This window comes from Alexandromys fortis, unplaced genomic scaffold (assembly GCF_014885135.2).
Source record: "Alexandromys fortis isolate MF-2015 unplaced genomic scaffold, M_Fortis_MF-2015_v1.1 scaffold_4, whole genome shotgun sequence".
NCBI lineage: Eukaryota > Metazoa > Chordata > Mammalia > Rodentia > Cricetidae > Alexandromys > Alexandromys fortis.
The window spans coordinates 22,475,120-22,497,366 of NW_026067944.1; the positions used below are offsets into that span (position 1 = coordinate 22,475,120).

The 22,247-nt window shown below is 41.5% G+C and overlaps 1 protein-coding gene across 2 annotated transcripts in view; it reads left to right on the forward strand.

Annotated features, from left to right (window-relative positions):
- Cmss1 (cms1 ribosomal small subunit homolog) overlaps positions 1-22,247 on the forward strand; it is a 169,370-nt gene that overhangs the window by 45,341 nt on the left and 101,782 nt on the right. Inside the window, exon 1 of one of the 2 annotated variants that reach the window (XM_050149085.1) lies at positions 13,442-14,136. The exons of the other annotated variant lie outside the window; for it this stretch is intronic. Within the exon in view, the coding sequence (XP_050005042.1) occupies positions 14,067-14,136 (70 nt within the window). The 5' untranslated portion in view covers positions 13,442-14,066. Of the gene's footprint in view, positions 1-13,441; positions 14,137-22,247 lie in introns of those variants that run through there. 2 annotated transcript variants of the gene reach the window in all.

The window sequence follows — 22,247 nt, forward strand, 5'->3', positions numbered from 1 at the left end:
TGGTTAGAAAATAATCTTGATTCTTGTGCAGTGATAACAGTATAATGATAGCTGCTGTTCATATTTCCTTAACAAAAACTGAGGAAGGTGACACTTGTGATAACAACATTCGGGAAGCTATAATAGGTTGATGACAAGCTCAATACCAGTCTGGGCTATGTAGCTATCATACCAATGGACAGGGTCAAAACTCATTACTGTGAACTCTAAATATAATGGTTATTTTTGTATTTTATTTTATCCTTTTACATGTAGCTATAACACAATGGATAGTGTTATATCGGGCTTCTAGTATCTCTCTCTCACACACACATACACAAACACATGCATACATACATACGCACACACAGAATACCTTTTCACCAAAGTATATCATAAATATATCCCTTGATATTTTATTAGTAGATCAGTTATTTTTTAGCAGTTATTACAGCTCTTAGACTCAATTCTTTTTGTTAATGAAAATGGGGGCTTATTTGGCTCAAAGAATAATTTTTTATTTCATTTTTACAATAAAAGATAAATCAAGTGCCTTAGGATGAAACCTTAGATTGATAATACATTTGCAAAGTTTATGAAATATTAAAGTTTGACTAGAAATGCATTTGCCAAGTGATATTGTCTTTATAATCATAAGTAAGTTTTTCTTTTCTGGACATAAAGAGATTGTGCCCATCCTGTTTCTATGTTGTACTGGTTGTTTTATGTCAACTTATATGAACCTCAGTAGAGGAACTGCCTCCTTCCCGTCAGCCTGTAGGCATTTTCTCAGTTAGTGACTGGTGTGGGAGGACTCAGCTCCCTGCAGCTGGTGCCACACCTGGACAGGTGGTCTTGGGTTGTACAAGACAGCAAACCAAGGAAGGCATAGCGAGCAAGCCAGGGAGCAGCACTCCTCCTTGGCCTCCGCTTCAGTATCTGCCTCCATCTTCTGGCTTGAGCTCCTGCTGCGGCTTCCCTTAGTCATGGACTGTGACTGCTAAGCACATAAATCCTTTCCTCCTCCAGGTTGTTGTCCATCATGGAGTTTATCACGGCAACAGAATAGGAGCCAGAGCACCTCTCACTGTCCGGTCTTTGAGTCTGGGATCATTGTTTTATGCTATAATTTAGACGGTATTTCCCTGGACATCAGCATTGTTGAACTATGTACTGAAATGACATATTCATGAAAGGGAATTTCCAGACACTAAATAATTCAGTGTCGTTTGCCATAAGTGCCCATCCTCCAGGAGAGACCAGAATGAATTATTCATTGTAATCACTATATGGTCACATTACGGTTCTATCTCCATAGGTTCAGAACAGTGGGTTTTAGTATTTAAATTGGTCAGCGGGGAAGGTTTTGAGAAATCCAGTGCCGTTCCTTTGTTAGATCTTGGGTCGACGAGGGAGGGAGGGTGAAGGAGGGCACAGTGATGAGATTTCTCATCCTTATCACAAGGGTCCTGTTAGTAAGTACAAGACTCCTTTTTCCAAAGGTGGAGGAAGTTGAGAACGCAGCAAGGGAGAAGCCATGTTCTAGGAAAGTCCAGAGTTAACATAAAAACTTTGTGTCTAAAAACGACTTGAGACACACACCTATTGGTTTTTATACCACTTCTCTTTTTATTGTCTTTTTCAACTTCCAACATCCAAGCTGAGGGGCTAGAGCAGCCGAGCAGAGAGAAAGGGAAGGAAATGTTGCTGCCGGCATTTGCTTCACCTCCACAGCAAGACCTTTTATGGAGTATCAGTTAGTAAGCCTTCCAGGGTTTGCTAGCCCTAGATCATTGTGATAACCACCAAACGCCATCGCTGTAACAGCCACAGACAAGATATAAGTGAACGAGCATTGCTATGCTTGCATAAAGCTCTATTTGTTGCCACAGAAAGTTAGTTTTGTTTTTCAAAAGTCACAACGTATTTTCTAAATTTTCAACATTTTACAAAAGTAAAAGTCATTCTCACAGTTAACTCTTCAGATTCAGGGCACATTTGGCCTACTGGACATTACTTGCTCACCCTTGCCACACGGAGCTACACATGAAATGTGTAGAAAACTGTAGCTGTTAATAACTGAAATGTAGATGATTTGAATGTGCTAAGGGAAAGGCCTGGTGGGTAGGTAGACACAAGGAGAAGACAGGTGCCCTCGCCTTCATTCTGCTGTAAATAGTCTTGGTTAGTCCTCTGTCAAATTCCAGCTTGGTTGCTTTGATTTACTCTCATAAGATTTGTGAAAAGCAGGTTTTAGCTAGCCTTAAAGAAGAAAAGCAGAACCAAGGAGAGGATGTATGACTTACAGCTTGCTGTGAGGTATGCAGAGCCAGAGGCTGTTTTATTAGGAAGGGCAGCTGATGGTCTGTATTATCAGTGAATCTCCAGGAAGTCTGCTGGAGATGCAGAGGAGCCTGCTAGCCATATCCCCCACTACAACAGTCAACTTCCATTACTGTTAAGCTTCTACAGAAAATGTCTCCTGCCCTACAGAGAGAATCTCTGAAGATCTTATAAAAGCTATAATGTTAAACTTTGAATTTTACAGGTTATTTGTAACTTTAAAGCATGAAGAAGATTACAACAAATAGTATATATTATTCACAGGCAGGTGAATGCAGATTTCTTGGCTTTGTAGGATAACTTTACCTGTGATAATTATACAGATGGCAGAGGGTAGCTACCTGTAACAGAGGGACCTTAGTGGATGTGGCCCCAATGACAACTTCCCGTTCTTTTGATTATCTCCCCTCTTCTACCACATGAAAGTCATTATCTAATGCCCAACTCCATCCCCTGCAATGATCTTGCTAGCTAGGTCTTACTCTAGCACAGAAAATAAAACTGCAGTTCCATCACATAGGCCAGAAGATCAGGTCCAAATGCAAATCCATACCCACCTATCATGAAAATTCACTCCCTTCCACGGAAGCATGACCATAGATGAGAAAGAAAAAGGCTAATTGGAAAAGCTGACTCCGTTATCTTACTGGCCAACATTGCTTTATCGGTATTAATTTTACTATGTAATGATTCCACAGTAATAGAACGATTTTAGCTGTTAAAACTTCAGAGAAAACAAACCAGTTGTGCCTTTTAACATTTGTGGTTTGTGTGTCCATTCACTGCCCCCAGTTTCTCAGCAGCCTGCAACCTTGAACTATTCACTGTCTGAACTTGCCCTCAAAGAATTCATCCTCCTGCCTTCCCCCTATCAAGTGGCAGCCAATGAAAAACGCACTAGCTTGGCAGCTGCTGGCCTGGAAGGCTTCCACCGAATCCCTCAGTCCCAGATCCCTTTGAAAATCGCAGCTCTCAGAGCTTGTGTTATCTTCTTGAAGCTGGTGACTAATGTTTGCAACATTGTAAAAACCCCGGCAGCAAACACTGTCTGCACGGCTGGGAGTCCTTAACTTGGACTCCGTAACTTGCCTATATCAGGACACTTCCTGCTCAGCAACTGCTCTACCTCTGGTTCTTTCCCAGTAACCAGAAACCAGGTGTGAAGATGGGCGTTTTGAGGATTACAAAAAATTAGGACTGAATAGATTCCATAGAGATTTCCACAGAATGCCTCTCAGAGGCCAGAACTGACCTCAGCCAAACCCAGAACTGCCTTATGACTAGGATAAACTCAGCCTGGTTTCTGCTTCTCTAATGGTACCCTTTTTAGGATTTATTTTTAGGATTTATGATTTAGAAGACAGGAATCCAATATGTCTCTTTCAAGAAATAATTTTATTTTCTCTAAGTGAAATGTGGAAGTATGGTAGGAAGGGCTGTTTTCTGTATGGTCGGTGGCAAAATCCAGGTTTGAGGTTTTGGGGTTTTTTTGTTTTTTTGTGGGTTTTTTTTGCCAGCCTTTTTTATGTAAAGCATGTTACTTAATCCATGTTTCTTTGAAAACACAATACAACCAGTCTCACAATATGAATATTTGACTGGAGAAGCATGGTTGCTATTATTTACCTACTTACATTAATGACCCATTATTAAATATAAGAAAAAAGTAACTTTCTTCATCAGCATCCACTGAAATTGGTAGACACAGGACCCCATGAAGAGAGAATTTCCTGATCAGTATCACAGCACTGGTTTTTCTCATAACCCCCAAAATATATTCAGTAACTCAGAGGAAGTGAAAAATACCATGGAAAGCTGCAGGCAGGAGACAAGTATGTGCTAATGCACCTCTTACTGTCTGGAGAAAATGTGTTCTCAGGGCAGACATAATGGCTTATTGGCTCCATGTTTATTTACAGTGCGCAGGCCGCTTGCTGTTAGTGTTCTTACTCTGCCCAGTGTACATGGAAAGAATCCACCACATTTTCTCACCTACTTAAACAGGGAATGCACCTTTAGAGTTAACTTTGGGTTAGAGGTTGCCATGTAAGTGAATAACCCCAAAAATTACTTCCTGTTTCCCAAATAAAAGAAAAAATTATTTGTGGCCTCGGCTCCCATCTGAACTGACTGCTTTGGGTCACTTACGCATGCTTCCTTATCAGTAAAATGGAGCAGACACATATTTTAAAAATTCGACAGAAAATGTCTAGTATTTAGGTATGACAGCAAGCTCAGGCTTGTGGTACAGAAACACTTATAATTAATTCAACTTAGACTTTCTTAAAATAACACTGATAAAGAATGCCAGTGTCAGCTTTCCCAGTGTGTGTGTGTTGGGTGGGGATAGCACTTACACGGTTTTCATTAGAGCAGTGCATACATACAAATGGGTTTCCTTAACATGGTTTCCCCCAGAGCAGGGCATTTGGTTCTGCAGTTTTAGCTTTTCGGTTTGAACATCTTGACTAACAGTCACAAGAAAACCATCATCATGTCGTCATCAGAGAGCCGGGTGCGTGCCCTCCAGAGAGCGCAGAGGCCATTGGTGTCGTCAGGGAGCCGGGTGCGTGCCCTCCAGAGAGCGCAGAGGCCATTGGTGTACTTTGTTTATATATGTTGGCTGATATCACAGATCCATGCTCATGCCTAGAGTCTGTTTAGTCAATTCAAGTTCTTGTTTTCTAGGGTGAATGGACCAGTTTCTCTAATAGTTAAAGCTGGGGATGTTTTCAAGTCCCTTAGGCCAAAGGTGCTAAAACAGTGCACTCCAGAAGGCAGTGGTTGCATCTTGCTTCCTTCTAGCCTTCCAAATTGGCATGTGAGTGTCTTCTTGCAGTCTGCCCGTGGAGCTTCACATCCCAAAGACCCTGTCATTTGCCCTGATGTCAGATGGGGAGCAAAATATTTTTCAGGGTTAGAAGAAGGTGTATATAGAAATATATTTTATGACAGCTTATTAAAACATGAAATATTGCCTAGATCTTTCTGCTCGGAGGGCCTGCTAACTTATAACCATGAGCATATATAATATCGATAGCTGGGCTGCTAAGTCTCATTTTCTATACAAGGGTCTAGGGCTTATTACAGAAATGGCTGACTAATGAAGGGCTAATGAAGGAAAAGGCAGATGAGCCTGGAACATCTTTTCATGCCAACGTGTTAGGAAGCTTTAGAATAAAAAAACCTGCCAGTGACTTCTTCACCAAGTGATCTTGTCCCTGGCAGTGGCATCTGGATGAACTGAGTCATGTGCACCTTGATGTTATGGATTGAGAAAGATGTCTCATTAATTAATTTAGTATTAGAATTTAGACAATTGCCAAACAAAGGTACTTCAGAAATAACATGACTTTAAAATGCGATCCTGGCCCAGTTTCTGTTGCTGTAAGAAAATACATGAGGCTGAGTAATTCATAAAGCAAAGACATTCATTTAACTTCCAGTTCTGGAGGCTGTAAGTCAAAGGCAAGCCAGGACCTCATGCTGTGTCATAACATGGCAGAGACAGACAAGGAAACTGTGGAATAGAGAGGAAAGAGAGGGCAGGCTGGCTTACCACAGCATCCCATTCTGATGGGAACTAATCACAGCCCTAGAGAATTAACCCACTCTAGAAAGAAGACATTACTCCCTCTTTAGAACCTGCTGGCCAGGCAGAGGTGGCGCACATCTTTAATCCCAACACTTGGGAGGCAGCTACTGGAGGATCTCTGTGAGTTTGAGGCTAGGTTGGTTTACAGAGCAAGTTCCAGGACAGCCGGGCCTGTCACACAGAGAAACCCTGTCTCACAAAACCAAAAACAAAAAGAACATGACTGCCTCGGTCCCATAGCACCTCATCCTTGCCCATGAGCACCAACTTCCCAGCATGCCTCAGCCTCTCTCATGAACACCAGCTTCCTAACACATGAGCTCCTGGGAATGACAAACCAGGAAGTGATCCTTTATGCTCTTAGGAAACAAAGGCACATAATCTCTCGAACTCACTCAAATGGCTTAAATGTGTATGTGTAGCTGTTGAAAGAAACTAAAATGCAAGAGTGGTATATTTTTAAGGAATTGGCAAGTGTAGATAAAGTCAGTGAAGTTAGTGCCCTCCCTTCAACTTTGAAGCTTGAAGTTATTTTTCAGTTATTAAAAATAGACTGAAACAACAAACACAATTTAAAGTTATCTTCACTGTAAAGCCAACTCAGCAGAAATATGAAAAGCATCCCTAGGCAAAATTAGAGAATAGGTCATATTTCCTCAGCAAAGAGACTATAGACATCCTTTAACGGCATTCATGTTCAAATTACAAAACGTATAAATGTGTCATAAAGTTTCCCAGTTGCTCGTATATTGCCTAGACACACCTGTATAAGTTCTGTGTCCATCTGTCTAAAGATGTGCCTACGTGCATGTGTGTATGTGTGCGTGTGTTTCAGAGTTCTATGCTGATGCCGATGACAGCGAGTCGCCTGAGCAGTGTCTCAGCCACAGGAAAACGGCTGTAGTCAGCTCCCTCTGCCCATCTGGCTCTCAATCATTGGGTTTTCAAACTTTGTCTCTTTTCCTCTCCAAAGTATTTATATTCCTCACAAAGTATAACTTGTGTGGGAATATAAAGAACAATGGACTGATGAATCCCTGATATTGAGACTATCCAAAAAATATTGTCTTACTAATGACAAAGAAGAATAAACCATGCTATTGTACAAAAGCTAGCTAGCCAGATCCTTTTTTTGTCCCCCTACCACCACCATTATTTTGCTCTCCAAAGAGAATTGGAGTTGGAAGTAGAAATGGGCAAAAGTCATCTGCGAAATGTAACTTCTTACTGCTCACTTTAATGGACATTCTATGTAATATCAAGGCTGGTTAAATAAACAGGGTATCCAAGTGTAATCAGACAGGAAATCGCTTTGTGTGTTGTCGTAAAAAGATCCTCTAGGTATACAACATACTGTCTACACTTTCTCTACAACTTTGATCTCATAAGGGGGAAAATAAATGCTTATTTGCCTTACATGTATTGTGCTGGCTAGTTTCATGTCAGCTTGATACAAGATCGTCATCTGAGAGGGAAACCTCGATAGAGAAAGTATCTCCATAAGATAGGGCTGTAGGCAGACAAATAGGGCATTTTCTAAATTAGTGATTGATGGGCAAAGGATCACTTTAGGATGGTGGTCCTGAATTCTTTAAGAAAGCAGGCTGAGCAAACCACGGGGAGCAAACCAGTAAGCAGCATTCCTCCATGGCCTCGGCCTCAGCTCCTGCCTCCGGTTTCCTGGCCTGTTCTGACTTCCTTTGCTGAGGAACTGTGAGTGAAATAAACCCTTTCTTCCCCCACAGTGCTTTTGGTCATGGTGTTTCATCACAGTAAACCCTAGCTAAAACATATGCCAGATAGCTCTGAAAAGAGACACACACTGCCTACGGATATTCGAAATTAGTATTTGGTGTTGAGACAATTTCCTTTTGTTTTAGCCTCTTAAGACAGAGTTAAACACTGTAACTCACAACAGTAATCATGCCTCTCCATTTCAGAAGAAAAATTATTACTTTCATCATAAATAGATGTTATAAATATCTATAAATTTAGTGCTCATAACAAACGAGATATACTGAAAACTTTTAAATGTGTGGCAGGGACTTACTAAATTACACAAGCTGGCCTTGACCTTGCAGTCCTTTGCTTCAGCCTTCAAGTGACTGGAATACAGTTCTGTGACAGGCATGGCTTTCACTGGTGTTTAATTCTATGGAAATTACTGTCCTAACATAATAACCCATCAAACACAGAGATAACCCCACTTCTTTCCATGTGCTGCTGAAAAACATCACACATTCAATCTAATTCAGTTAGTGTTGTTGACTTATTAATTTGGCTTTAAAAAAATGACCAACTTCCTTCTCCAAGTGCTTTTGACAGCATAGGAGAGGGGGATAATTAATGAACGCATGATTCCTCTGCTACCAGAACGTTACAGTGCTAAAAGGTAAAGGGATGATTTTAGTGGACTCTACTACAAGAGCAGTTTGGATTAAGATGTCATGGGAAGTAGAAAAATTAAACATATTCCAAGTTAAATAGTATGAAATTCAGTCTTGCTGTAATGTGGACTATCAGAAGTATCACACGAAGGCCTTAGGTATCCGATAGACTATAGTAGAATGTCTTTCCTAAGGTTGACAGTCTTCATATAGTATAGCCAGGTTGTTCTTGAGCCAAGATCTCAGACCTTCCTGTAAATAGGACTTTAAACAACACATGGTGATTTTCTTCCCCTGATAGTTTTCATGGTAGTTAGCAACTTTATCTGTCCACATGCTTTTTAGAGTAGGACAAACAGAATCCCTCCAGACTGTCAAAATGTTTCCTTTTCTTATTGCTCCTCACCAGACTCGACAAGAGATTCAAATCTAAGATAGTCTCTGGCTCAGGTAGTCATCTGCAATAAAATTAAGAGAAACTTCTGCATCTTATTTGCATATTTCATTGTTCTCCTGTTTAACTTCCTCTTTGAACAAAACCATTAATTGTTCAGATAAGCATTGTTTACTCAGCGTATACACAGTGACTGAAAGTGTTCTCTCATTGGAATCATTTGTGTATTTCTGTTAACAGCAGTTCATTTTCATGGAATAGAGTACACACCATTGCTTCTTTGGAGATAGTTTCAGTAGCATTGAGAAATACCTGCATGTTTACTAGCAGCCTGAGTAACTAAGTAGTGACTTGTTGGGACTTCTCTGCATCCGCCCTTTCCCCGTCCTTTCTCCAACACATCCAGATGAATAATATGCTAAATCCTCCCTTGTATGTGCATTTGACAGCCCTGGGCACTGTCTGGGTTAACAGTACACACATAAGCCATCATTGTTTGCATGATACACCCCATTTGGGTATCTGGTTGGGCTGGATAGTATGTGCTCTACGTGGGGGTTGTGGCATCTATAAGAAGATGGTGCTGGCAGCCGTGTGAGACTCTGCCCATCACAGTCAGGTTTAGTATTTTCTTGGCTTGTAGGACTGTTGTGCTACAGAGAGACAGACTTTGGATTAGTGCCTAAAGTGTTGTCTCCTCATGTCTGAGATACACACTAGAAGAAATGTCATTTTTGCCTTGGGAAAGGAAAGACATAAGAGTTTTACAAAGACAAAGACAGTGTTCATAAGCACTTCATTCATTTGCTGTGGCTTCTGAAAGCGTGTCTCCACAGCCAGTCCCAAGTGTCCCAATTACAGAGCAGACTCTGTGTGACCTGTTAGGTTTTCCTTAGACAGTGGGATATGATCACACAAGACTGATTGCCAAAGTTTTGTTTCAGCTCAGATGCGGCTAAATGCAAGAAATCACTTCCTGACACCTTTTCCCTCTGACTGTCCCACCCTAAAAAATCACCATTTTGAAGCAAGTCCTGGGATCTACAAAATGTTCTGCCTATGTTCCAAGTTAATTTCGAGAGTGACTTTTTATGGCTAGTTTACAATCCTTAGAACAGCAGAGTTATGATGGAAACACTGTGACATCCTAAGCTGTAACAAACGAGCTGTTCTTGAAGATAAATGTAACTTTGTGTCTGGGAACCTAAATACTTCCTTTCCAAATGATTTAGTGTATCTTTGTTCCTGTCCACCCTAAGCCTTTTCTTTTTGTGCATCCCTTCATCTCTAAGTTACCTTTTTTGTAGCCCTTTTATATCAGTGTTTTGTGATGTTACAAAAAGCAAAAAGTGTGAGGTCAAATTTTCCATTACATAACTCAGCAGGAATGCCAGGGAACTTGGCCAAACTAAAGCTACAAAAAATAGAAATTACAGGAAAGATGATTCATTAGTCAACAATTGCCTTCCCAAGAAAATAGAATTAGTTATATGTAGTTGATTTGGGGAAGGGTATCAGTTCACACAGACAGATGGGAGAAGGGAGTAGGGGACAGTATTTTATGACTGGATAGCATAGTCTTAAACTTCATAATATTTGAAAATGCAACATGAGAGGAAAGAAAGCTCACTCTGTGCCTTGATTTCTCTCAGCATCTCCCTACCCCTTTTCACTACATGTTGTCCCTATCTATGATTTGATTTTATGCTAGAGAGACTCAGCCTGGGTAAGAGGAGCTATGGCTTCTCTTCCTCCCTTTCCTCTATTGTCTGAGCTGGCTCTCTCCTTCCAGTTCACAGTAGGTCTCTTTCCTCTTCCCCTTTGATTTCTTTGATCAGAAGATCAAAATCACTGTCCTTTCGAATATTGTAAGATTACTAGAAATTCTGGAACTTGTTTTTATTACATATTCAAGGTCCAAAATTTAGCTGGTAGAAAATTTAGCATGGAAGTTAGGGAAATCTCACATACTCCTGACAGTCTTAGAAACAGAACATTGTGATCATAGCACTCAGTGCTATAAATGCCTACTTGTGGGGAATCTTCTTTAACAGACAAAATCTAGTAAGAAAGCCAGCCAGTAGCAATACCCAGTAATAGATATGATGACTCTATTGCCTGACACTCCACTAACCATCCAGTAAGACCATGATCGTCATTAAATATTAGCCTATATCTCCAGCTATTCCCAGATCCATGTGCACCTCTGGCTCACCAAAGAATGAAAATGTCAAGGCACTCTTGTTTTATTTTAAATCTTTGGAAATTGGCAATTTGTGTGTGGTTTAGACACTGTTAGCTGGATTACATAATTAAGCATTCCTAACCATGCTGGATGATAATAAATTTACTGAAGAATTTTATTTCCTTTTATGGAGAACATGAAAAATATCAAAACCTGTTTTTTTTTTCTGTTTTGCCAAATAGTTGATAACCCAGTTTTCTTACCATTTCATCCGCACAAAGGGATTGCCGCATGAGAAATAAGCTTTTTAAAGCTACTTGTACTTGGATGTTTCTTGTGCAAAGCTGAAGCGGGTAAAGGAAAAGAATGTACTGATAATGAGAAACTGAGCCAGAGTCCCCAGGACTGGAGAACTGGGACGAGTGGAACAAGTCTACACTCCTGGCGGAAGAATGTGAAGCCTTGTGCTCCAGTAGCGAAAGGACCTCTCTGAGAGAGCAGCGCAGGGGAACAAGGAGCTGCACAACCTGCGTGAGTCATGGCCTCTGTGCGTCTGTCCCCACAGCTCGGCCTGGAGATCCGTGACAGAGCACCAGCAGAGGATGCTGAACTGTAATGATGGAAGTGAGCTCCAGGGTCTCAAACTGAAAAGTACTCTTCCCCAGTCCTCACAGCTCAGAGAAACATCTCTTCAAGCATTTTCACTAGTTTGTTCTTTCCTCCGTGCACCCTTTCACCCCACCACACATATACACACACATGCACAAATGTACACACACCACACACACGCCATACCACACACAGCAAACACATACACACGTACACCCACATCTCTCTCTTTCTCTCCCTCTCTCTCACACACACATAGGCACAAACACACACATGAACACACTACACCGCATAATACACATACACCTACATCATACACACATATAAGAAAAGGACTTTTATAGAGTAAACTGTACACTGTTTTCTTCCCTTGTTTTGTCTCTTTAAAAATCTCTCTGTTCGTGTTTCTAGTTAGATTAAATAAAGATTTTTATTATAAGAGTTTTATGTCAGAAACCCAGCTCTAGGAATTCCAGTGGACCAGGTACTGCCAACTAGCTCCAATATGCCAATTAATGAGATGAAAGTATTGAAGACAAAGGGAGATATTTAACCAATATAGGTATAGTAAGAAGGCAGAGGACCCGCTTCCTTAACCCTGCCTTCCAAGGGTACTGGCAGCAACTTCTAGGTTATATAGGAAAAGACTGAAGTAGTGGAGGATAAGAAGCATGCACAGAGATATGGTCGAAGTCAGACTGAGGTCAGTGAGAGCACTAACCAGAAGCTGTAAGAAATACCCTGTTGCTGAATTAGCCTCTATTAATTAATTAATTTGCCTCTAGTAAGTCAAAAGCTGTTAATGCAACTATCAGATCTGTTGCTCCTAGAAATCAAAAATGATCACAGGAGAATCATGCAAATTAAGGGCCATGGTTGCCAGTGGAGGGAAATGCTCTGAGTTTCTCTCATTGCACATCTGCAGGCCCAAGTCAAGAGTTGTTGCATTTTAGCAAAAACAGCTTCTAAGTCCTTCTTGCAATTTATTTGCTTAATTCCTGAATCTCAATTTGTTCAGGCTTATTGATGCTCAGCAAACTCTAAGTTCTCCTTTCTCTTATTCACAGCCCTTCTCAACTGGACTATCGATACAGGCCAGTAGATTCCAGTTATGTCACGCGTGGCATAAGAGACCGATTCCCTGCCCTTCTTATCATTTCCAGCCAGTCTCCACTCCTTTTATCCATCTAACTCTCCAACCATGTTGGTGAATAAGGACTTTGAAACTTCAAAATTTTACATCCCTAAAGCTTATGGAGAACCCTTTTGCTTTAAAAGATACTAAAAAGTAACATGTTAGGGGTGGGGAGACCTGTCTGGCCTGGTGATGCATGTCTTTAATACTAGCACTCCAGAGGCAGGAGGATCTCTATGAGTGCAAGGATGTCCTGGTCTACATAGTAAGCTCCTAGAGAGCCAGGACTACATACAGAGACCTTGTCTCAAAAAACCAAAAGAGAAATCAAACTAAAATTTTTGCTCTAATCCTGTGACTTGAAACAAATTTCTTTTGTTTAATGATGTGAGAAGTACCGACTGAGTACCTCACGTGTGCTGGGCACTGTACTGAGCATAATGGATACAATGTAAACTTTGCCCTCATCAGATTTGTATTCAGTTGGGTAACTCATAGAGACACAACCTTTAATAGGAGTTATATAAGTATTTCTATGTATATGTGTCAGAAAGAAGAAATGGGAGAAAGTTGAGTTAGAGGCAGAAAAAGCTACTCTGTAGTAGTTGTGCTAAGGTTCCCACGATGGGCAGGTGCTAGCCAAGCAAAGAGGATAAGGGCCTCATGATTGTAGAACAGCCTGTTCTAAAACACTAATGCAGGAGAGAACCTGGGACAAAAGAGGAGCTCAGAAGCTGGAGCCCTGGAGTGGGAGGAAGGGAGAAAGATAGCATCAGATTCAGCAAGGCACTTTAGGCGCCAGCAAGAATTTGTCTCGAAAAACAAAACAAAACAAAAAAAAAAAAAAAGATTTCTGATCTTTCCTAATGGCAAAGATTAGCCATTTAAATTACACACACATACACACGAGGCACACACACAAAAAAAGTCTCTGGTTTTCACTGTGTTGTCCAGGATGGGATCTTAGTTACAGACTCAAGCGATTCTCCCACACATGCTTTCAGAGTAGCTGGAGTCTAGGCTGCATTCTGTATGGAGTGAGCTACCATAAGAACTGAAAGATATTTGGAATGGGGTTGGGTAGCACGATGTGATCATAGCAGTGCTTTAAAATGACTCTCATTGTATCTCATCAAGTGGGATGATCCAAGATAAGTTCAAGGGGAGAACTGACAGAGCTTGCTTTCTCTCTGGATTTGTAGCGTTGCAGAGTAGGAGGCTGTCTCTTAAGACTTCCACTCTTCTAGAAAGAAGTACTGTTTCCTGAAGGGAGAATTTGCTTCTCAGCAGATAAGCAGAGGTCCCACGTTCAGTTTGTTAATTTATGCAAGTGGAGATGTCATAAAGTCATTGTGAAGAGAGATCCTTAGCTCAGAATATATGTCTAGGTTGGGACTTAAGTTGGGTAGCAGCTTACAGATATTTAAATGTGAACATGGATGAGCTTAGGAAAAGATCCTGGCTCCAGGAGGAAGGTCAGAACTCTGTCAGCCCTCTGTAGCCACAATGGTAAGTGTGGAGATAGTGTTATCTGTATGTTAAACAGGTTGTGGAGTCTTAACAAAATACAGCCTATTACCCAGCTAGTAATAAGTGTTTGTTATATAGTAATTATCACAGCATTTAACAAAGTCTTAGAGCCTCGTTCTGTGGGCTAAGATGGCATTGGTTAACAGGAATGGAGTTCTACTAATGAATGTGTGAAAGATTGAACACGTGTCTGTAAGAACTGAGATAAAGGCACTGGCTTTCAGTATATCCACATATACAGTTTTTCCCTAATTTTCATTTTCCGCTTGCAAACAACCTTCTATTATTCTCCTACTGAAAAATCTGGCGTTTTCATTTTCTGCAGATGAATCATTGGATCTCTGTACGCCTTGTGAGGCTGGGTGACCAGGTTTGTGGGTTTCTCACTGCTGCTGCAGTGGCTGATTGATTTGCTAAGAAATATCTGGGTGTTCTTTTTAACATTCGCCTTAGGAAGGCAAAGCATTTCCATTTGCAGACAGCAGCTTTGTTGTGAATGTGGGGCAACCACAGAGCTGTAACACACTACACATGTCGGCACGACTGTCTGGGCCTCTTGGCATTACTAATGATGGTAATGATCCCACTCGGTGCAGGCAGACCCTCCCTGCAGCTGGTGTCCTTTCTGCCTGGGGATGAGGTCATGCGGGTGGGGGAGGAGGTGGAGCTGAAGAGGATGAGAGAAGAGAAGGGGAAGTTGTCCCAGTCTGCATTCTTGGTGGAAAATGGAAACATATTTGCCACATGCTTGCTTTGTTAATTTTTTAAGGAAGGGGAATTAAAAGACAAGGGAATAGTAAAGGATTGTGGGAAGGCGACAGATTGGCTCTTCCCCCGTCCCCCGAGGCTGCACAGCTGTCAGTATTCACCACCACTGCCCAGGAATCTTCTAGGACACTGGCAACCCTGTAAGTCCAATCTCGCAGATATGTGAAACTGCTCAGAGCAGGAAATGCCAGCTGTTTAGATGCCAGTAACTACTGTACAATTGCAGATTGTGATTCAATGCAGTATACGCCTTGTTCTGCTCCAGGTGTGCTTAAACCTGGGATGTTCGGGATTCTCTTCCCTTGACTGTGAAGTTAAAGGTATCTGATCATGCTTCATCTCTATCAAAGTTGTCAGTGAAAACCAATAAGCTCCCTTTCTGTGGTTCACTAGCAGTCCAGCTGGTGCGCCGCGGTATCCTTTCTAGAGCCTGCAATGCCCTCTAAGTTCTCAGCTTGGCATGTTGTAGTAAGTAGTTGATGGAATTGCACAAGGAGAGAGGGCTTAGGACCGAAGGGGAAACACTCTGGCCTGTGCGGGATCAGGCCTTCAATCAGCCACTTGCCCATCTCTATTCGGGGCCAGTCGCGACCAGCTGGAAGATGGCACTAAAGCTTTGCAAAAATCATCTGAATGCCCACATGGAAAAGAGGGCTGGTTCACTTTTGTGTGCTCAGAGCTTCATCCGGGTTACCTCACGCAGGGAGGGTGAATGGGTAAGGAGCCAGTTTACCTATTTTCCACATTGGTTTTTTTTTTAAATATTTATTATGTAAACAATATTCTGTCTGTGTGTATCCCTGCAGGCCAGAAGAGGGCACCAGACCCCATTACAGATGATTGTGAGCCACCATGTGGTTGCTGGGAATTGAACTCAGGACCTTTGGAAGAGCAGGCAATGCTCTTAACCACTGAGCCATCTCTCCAGCCCTTCCACATTGTTAATAGCTGCAGCAAGTGAATGTGGGGGCCACACCCCTAAGTGCTAGAGAAGGGGGCTGTTGTTAAGTGATCATCCATAATACTGACTCCTGGCTTGATTTTTCAGATTGTACTGTAAATAATACTGTCCCCAAGTTGTAAAGGTCCTAAACCTTACCCCCAATTTTTTTAGGCCTTAGTTTGGGCGTTTTTGTTGTTTTGTCTTGTTAGGAGTAGGATGGGAATAATGATACATTCTCTGCCACCTCCTAGGATCATGTGAGGATTAAATCCTAAATTTATATATTTAATAACATATTAAATATATTTAATAATAAATTCATAGGTGGTAAGGGGTCATTGGGAATTCTATGTGTTTGTTTTTAAAAAAAATAAAATGAACTTGTCAAAGAAAGTAATGAGACAGCATTTATTAGTGTGGTTGTTAATCCATCTTTACCGCTTATCCACCTTTAATGCCAGCCCTTAGGAAGCAGAGCCAGGAAGATCTCTGTAAACTCAAGGCCATTCTGGTCTACACACTGAGACCCTGTCTCAAATCAAAACAAAACGACTAGTGAGAACTCCCCTCTCTCTTTGTGTAAAGCTTTGATAACATGAATTCGAATTTTGCATGTTAAAATACCTAAGTTACGAGGCATTCCTTTAAAATACCCTTATCGTTAGTAACTCCTAAAAACAGCAAGTTTTATTAAACTACTGACAGAAAGATTGAGTGATCACAAACAAAACCCTAGTGTTCTGTATGTAAACGCTCGCCCCGTGGTTTGTACCTCTCTACACAGTGATTCAACTGCAGGTGTCCACTGGGAGACCATTCTGTCCCCTGGGACAGTGCGCCCCACTGAAAGAACCTGGAGTTCCTCCACCACTGTTCAGTGACCCTTACCAAATCTCCCACCTCTCAGAATTTGGGCATCTTTGTTTTCTAAGTGTCAGAGCCTTTGAGGGCTTTGCTTGTGTGTGTGGGAGGGGGGATTCCCTGCTCTTCCCAGAAGGCATTTGTAAAAAAGGAGGGCATATATTTTGGCTGATAAAATGACAGAGCAGGGTGTTTGTTTCCACTTTTTGCATAGAGGTAGATCTTCTACATAATACCCCACTAAAGAACACTAGGCCATAGCTTAAGAGAATGAAGGAGTCACAGTTAATAATAAAAGTGGTATTAGATATATGGTCCAACTAGCCACATCCAGTTCTACTTCTCTGCTTTTCTTTCTTAGCCTGTCTCACAAATATGAGATCCCAGCCCTCATATCCTAAGTCTACAGCTCATAGAATGGGACTGTCTGGACCACACCACACACCTTCCATTGTCTGTTTACCTTGAAACTGAGCTATGACTTTAACTGGCCGGTTCACCTCTTTATCCCCAGAGTCCCCTCCTTTCTGGGCTCAGCAAGTAGTCTGTGGCAGCTGCCTTCAGCATTTGTTCAAGGTGGGTGGGGGAAGAGAGGGAATAGATAGAAAGGCTGCAAAGCCAGCCCTTCCCTGCAGCTGGAGCTAACCAGAGCAAGCTGCAGACACAAACAGCTCACTCCAATTCAGTCAGTGGCCACCCTGGAGCCGTATGTGTGGGTGCAAAGTTACTGTGACACATTCCTCGTGGGGTGGGAGGGAAGAAGCTGTGCATGATGTTGGAAATGCCAGATGATTCTCAAACCACTCTCGGAGGCTGTCACTTAGAGAGGAAAACAAAACACAAAGCAGAACTCCTTTCTTCTGGCCACCTCAGGTGCAGGAAACAGCAGGTGCAGGTGCTGGTCCCCTGCCCACGGACAAGCCTGCGTTCCCGAATTGTTTAGCTCTGGGCTTTTCTCTTACTTATATTTATCTTAAGCTTTCTAAATTGTATTTTATTCTTTAAAGGAAATCTGTTGTGCAGAATTTTGTAAAGCTTGACATGATGGCCTGGAGTGGGCTAATTGTTTAAATATGGGCTTGGACAATTGTTGAAAAGTGCTTTTGTTTATATCATGGAATGTAAGTTACCACATACACAATAGTCTATTTTCAAACCTAAATTGATTTCATCTTAAAGGGATTAGTGGAACATTACGAAAAGAATATTAATTTTTGTAGGGGTTTATGTGGTGTATGTGTTTATGTATGTGGGGGGGTATGAACACACATGTGTGTGGGTGGAGGAAAGAGGTCAACATCTTGTGTCTTCCTTAATTCAATTCTACCTTATTTTATGGGACAGGATCTGTCACTGGCCCTGGAAGTGACTGACTGAGCTAAAGTGACAGCTGGTGAACTCCAGGGAGCCATTTATCCTTCCATGTCCCCCCTCACCATGCCTCATGAGCTGAAATTACAGACATACACCTCAGCACCTGGACTTTTTGTGTGTGTGTGTGTGGGTTCTGGGGTCCAAAACTCAAGCCCTCGTGCTTGCTTGTCAAGCCCTTTACTGATGCGGTCATCTCTTTGGCCCAAACATTAATTCTTTATGTCAGAACCAAAGCTGATGTCTACACTCGGCTGGGCAGAACTGGGGAGCTTTGCCTCCGGCTTGACTAGCTCTCCTGCTCTGTTCCACCTTTCCTTTTCACTCAGTGTTGGCGGCTGCGCCTTTGGGAGTACGGGAGAGGAGCACATTGCGACCGTGCTGGCCTATAACTATTCTCTTCACTGATTTCGTGCCTCTTCCGGGATGGAGAGAACCCTGACTTTACCATGAAGCTCAGAACTTATAGAAAGGAATAGTGTTAATTTGGAGAGGATGTTGGTTTTTCTATTTTTTTTTTAATTACTCAGTGTTACAGGGAGGATTTTAAAAGTATCAAAATATATTTTTAGGAGGGACTTTTCTTTTTACTAATTGTTCCCTCATTCCTAAAACAAATGCAGTACAGTACGACAGGTAATACTTGAGGTAGTCAGGGTGTTTGAAATTCGGAGCCAGAAGTGATAATAGAGGATAGAAATACATACTGTCTGTGCCATTATGCATAATGGCAGCTTAGCTTTAAGCTCTTTGGTGTCTTAAGCCAAAAAGAAAATAATTTCTAAATCACCATACTCACCTAGCAGGATACCTTTATTAAAAACCATTTGTCCATTCATCTGCCAACATTTTTTAAGATTTATGTGCCGTGCTCAGTATGAAAATATATAACAATCTTGAAGTTGATATTAAATATGGTTCAATGCTAAAATTGGACAGTAACCTAATTATGAGAAGATTTAAATTAAATCAGAAACATTTTAATGGTTTGCGTTGTTTTTAGCATGTGTGTGTGTGTATGTGCATGCATGTGTGCGTTGTTGTGTTTGCAGGTATGTTTGTGTGTGTGTGTGTATGTGTGGAGACTCAAGGTTGACATCAGGTGTCTTCTTTGCTCTCTTTCCACTTTATATATTGAGGCAGCCTGAACCCAGAGCTCCCCAGCATGGCTAGTCTAGGTAAGTGGCTGGCTCCAGGATCTCGGTCTCTGCCTCCCAAGCATTGCTCTTCCAGGTGGGTACCACACCCGTGCAGCATCTACACCGATGCTGCTTATCCGCGCTGTGCTCCTCATACTCACATTTTACCCACTGTGCCATCTCCCCAGCCCCGGATTTTACTTTTATAAGAAATCTGTAAATGTCCTCAGGTCTTATATATTGCTTTTGAAGCACAGAGTAGCTCCTCAAATTGAGTCTTTACAGTTAGAATTTGGGCAAAAGATAGCTTTGTAATTCCTTCTTCCAACCTTGTCTTCACATGTTTGTGGTAGCAGAGGCTCTTACCAGTTATCTCCCCGCCCTCCATAGAGAAAATACAGACAAGTGATATCGATTCATGTTCTTTCTTTGTTTGTTTATGTGGTTATTGTTTGTTTGAGCTATACTCTCACAGGGTGGCCCCGCCTGTAGCGAAGATTATGTAGCCCAGGTTGACCTCAAACTAATAGCAGTCCTATTGTGATATAAATCTACTTTTAAATCGCATGAATATATTTATTATGAAGATAGGTTAGGGAGGTTAACAAACTCTTTTCATAAATTAGAAATGTGGATGAATGACAATCTCCCTAGCACTTAATTTTCCCACATTTTGTTGTAATTTCTTATAAATTCATTTGGGTACCTCAGTATACATCTAGACTAAACTGTTTTAGCAGTTTGAAGGAGAAATGGTTTATACTATATTATAAAATAATTAGAATTCAAAAATGCTAAGAACCCCTATTCCCAAAATATGTATAATGTGTTAAACTTTACTAATATATCATTTAATATAATGTGCCTTATATTCATATTTGTTTTCTTAAGTTATATTGTGGTATAATTATTTTACATATTGCTACTAAGAAACACAAAATATTTAAGAACCACATACAAGGCACCATTTGTCCTTAAATAATAGGTAATATTACCATGAAACATCTTTCATGTCTTAGAATTTATTTAGAATACTAATGGGCATTACTTGTGACCTGCCCAAGACTTCGTGAGATGTTTCAGTAATTAGAAGTCAAGTTCAGGATCTTCTTGGCATGTATGTAAGTAAGATGCAAGCATGTTATGATAACAGCAGTATGTTCTGTTGGGGTTTTGCATGAGAAGACATGCTCAGTCCAAAAATTAATAATAAACTGACATAGGGACAGGATGGCTCGTCAGATAAAGGCACTTGCTGCCAAGCCAGAAGACCTCCCAGAACCCGAACGGTGAGAGGAGAGAGTAACTGTGAAAGCTGTGCTCTGACCTCCACACGTGTACCATGGCATGCACATACACACCACGGAAGTGGAATTTAAATTTTTTTAAAAGGCAGATTCAAAGCAATACCACTCCTAGTAAATAACATGTTTGTGAGGGATTCACATCTGTGCATCAGAATTACGAAGGTAACTTTTGTGCCAGGGTCTTTGTAGTAATGGTAGTTGTGTGTTGGATGTGGTTCCTAGAACCGCATCCCACTGGAGGTGAGCCTTATACACTGTATGCAGTCATTGAGGTTGTATTTACTGAAGTGAGTCTGCTGAAGACCTGTCTGTCTTCTTGGGCTGCAAACAGAAATGGGGGCCTGCTACAGAAAAGGGAGTCTCAGTCTTGAATATACAAAGCCTACATCAAATTATTGACAATGAAAATCCTTGACTAAATTAATGCTATGTTTCTCTACCCAACATTGTAAGTTAGAATTTAGGGGCAGGCACCTAGCCCCACAAATTCATACCTAATCTTGTTTTTTAGATATGTGAAGATCTTAATTATTTTGTGCTTTTTTTTCTAGTTCTACTCAAATACAAAGAAACTAAGTTAGACACTAGCTAGGAGTAGGAAGGCTGAGATACGGAAAAACTATAATGTATGACTGAAATTTAGTTGGACTCTGAGATAAATGCTTACGGTAGACTACCCTGCATTTGGTTACCTACCAATCAATATTGCTTGTTTTAGTCCATTTTGTGATTCTAACAGAATACTACAGTCTACAAAGAAGGGTGCTGGTGTCCTCCTCTGTAACTGCATTATTCAGTTGAGGGGGAGAAGTTCTTTCTGAACCTAAAACTAATAACTTTGCCTAGGCTAGCAGGCACAAGGTGCAGCAATTTCCCTGTCTCTGTCCCCACGCCGCACACGGGTTACAGGTGTGTCCAAGTCCACACCCAGCTTGCCACATGGGTTTGGGGATCCAAACTCAGGTCAAAGTTTGCCGAAAGCACAAGCTCTAAAGCGCATGTTCAGACCATAGTACTTCTCACTCCAGTCTCCCCTGAAACACGGTAATCATGACTCGATAAAGCTGTGCTTCCTGGGCCTGTATGAATTGTACCCTACATATTGCGTCAGTCTCATCTGTGACTGTAAGTCAGTGTATGATCCACCCTAGCATGCCTCCAGCCCATGAGTGGCAGGAGAAGCCAGCCTCCTGGAGCTTCACCAGTGCGCCGCTCTGGCTTACAGCACGGTACATGTTTTTCTTGAGCACTTCTAAAGGCCAGATTTTGCAGTCAGAGTGTCAGCAAGGCTGTACCTCCACCAGAGGCCCTAAAACGCTTGCTTGGCTTTCGTAGCTCCTGGTGGCTGCCAGCAGTCCTCGGTGTCCCTTAGTTGTAGCAGTGTAGCTCTGCACTCAGTCAGCCTTTGCACTGACTGTTCATTCACTGTGTGTCTCTGTGACAAGTTCCGTCATCTTGTAAGGACACAAGTCACTGGATTGGGGCCCACCATAATCCAGTACTGTTTTCGCTGAATCAGATCTCCCATGATCCTATTTCCAAATAAAGTCACGTTCACAGATCTCTAGTGCATAAATGTAAAACAGAGCGGACAACCTGATACATGAGTGTTGTATTTATCTAGTCTCAAGCAAAGCACCCTTGAGCTTCGCTTCCCATCCATTTGGCATGCTGAACATTTATTTTCACTGCTGATGTCTT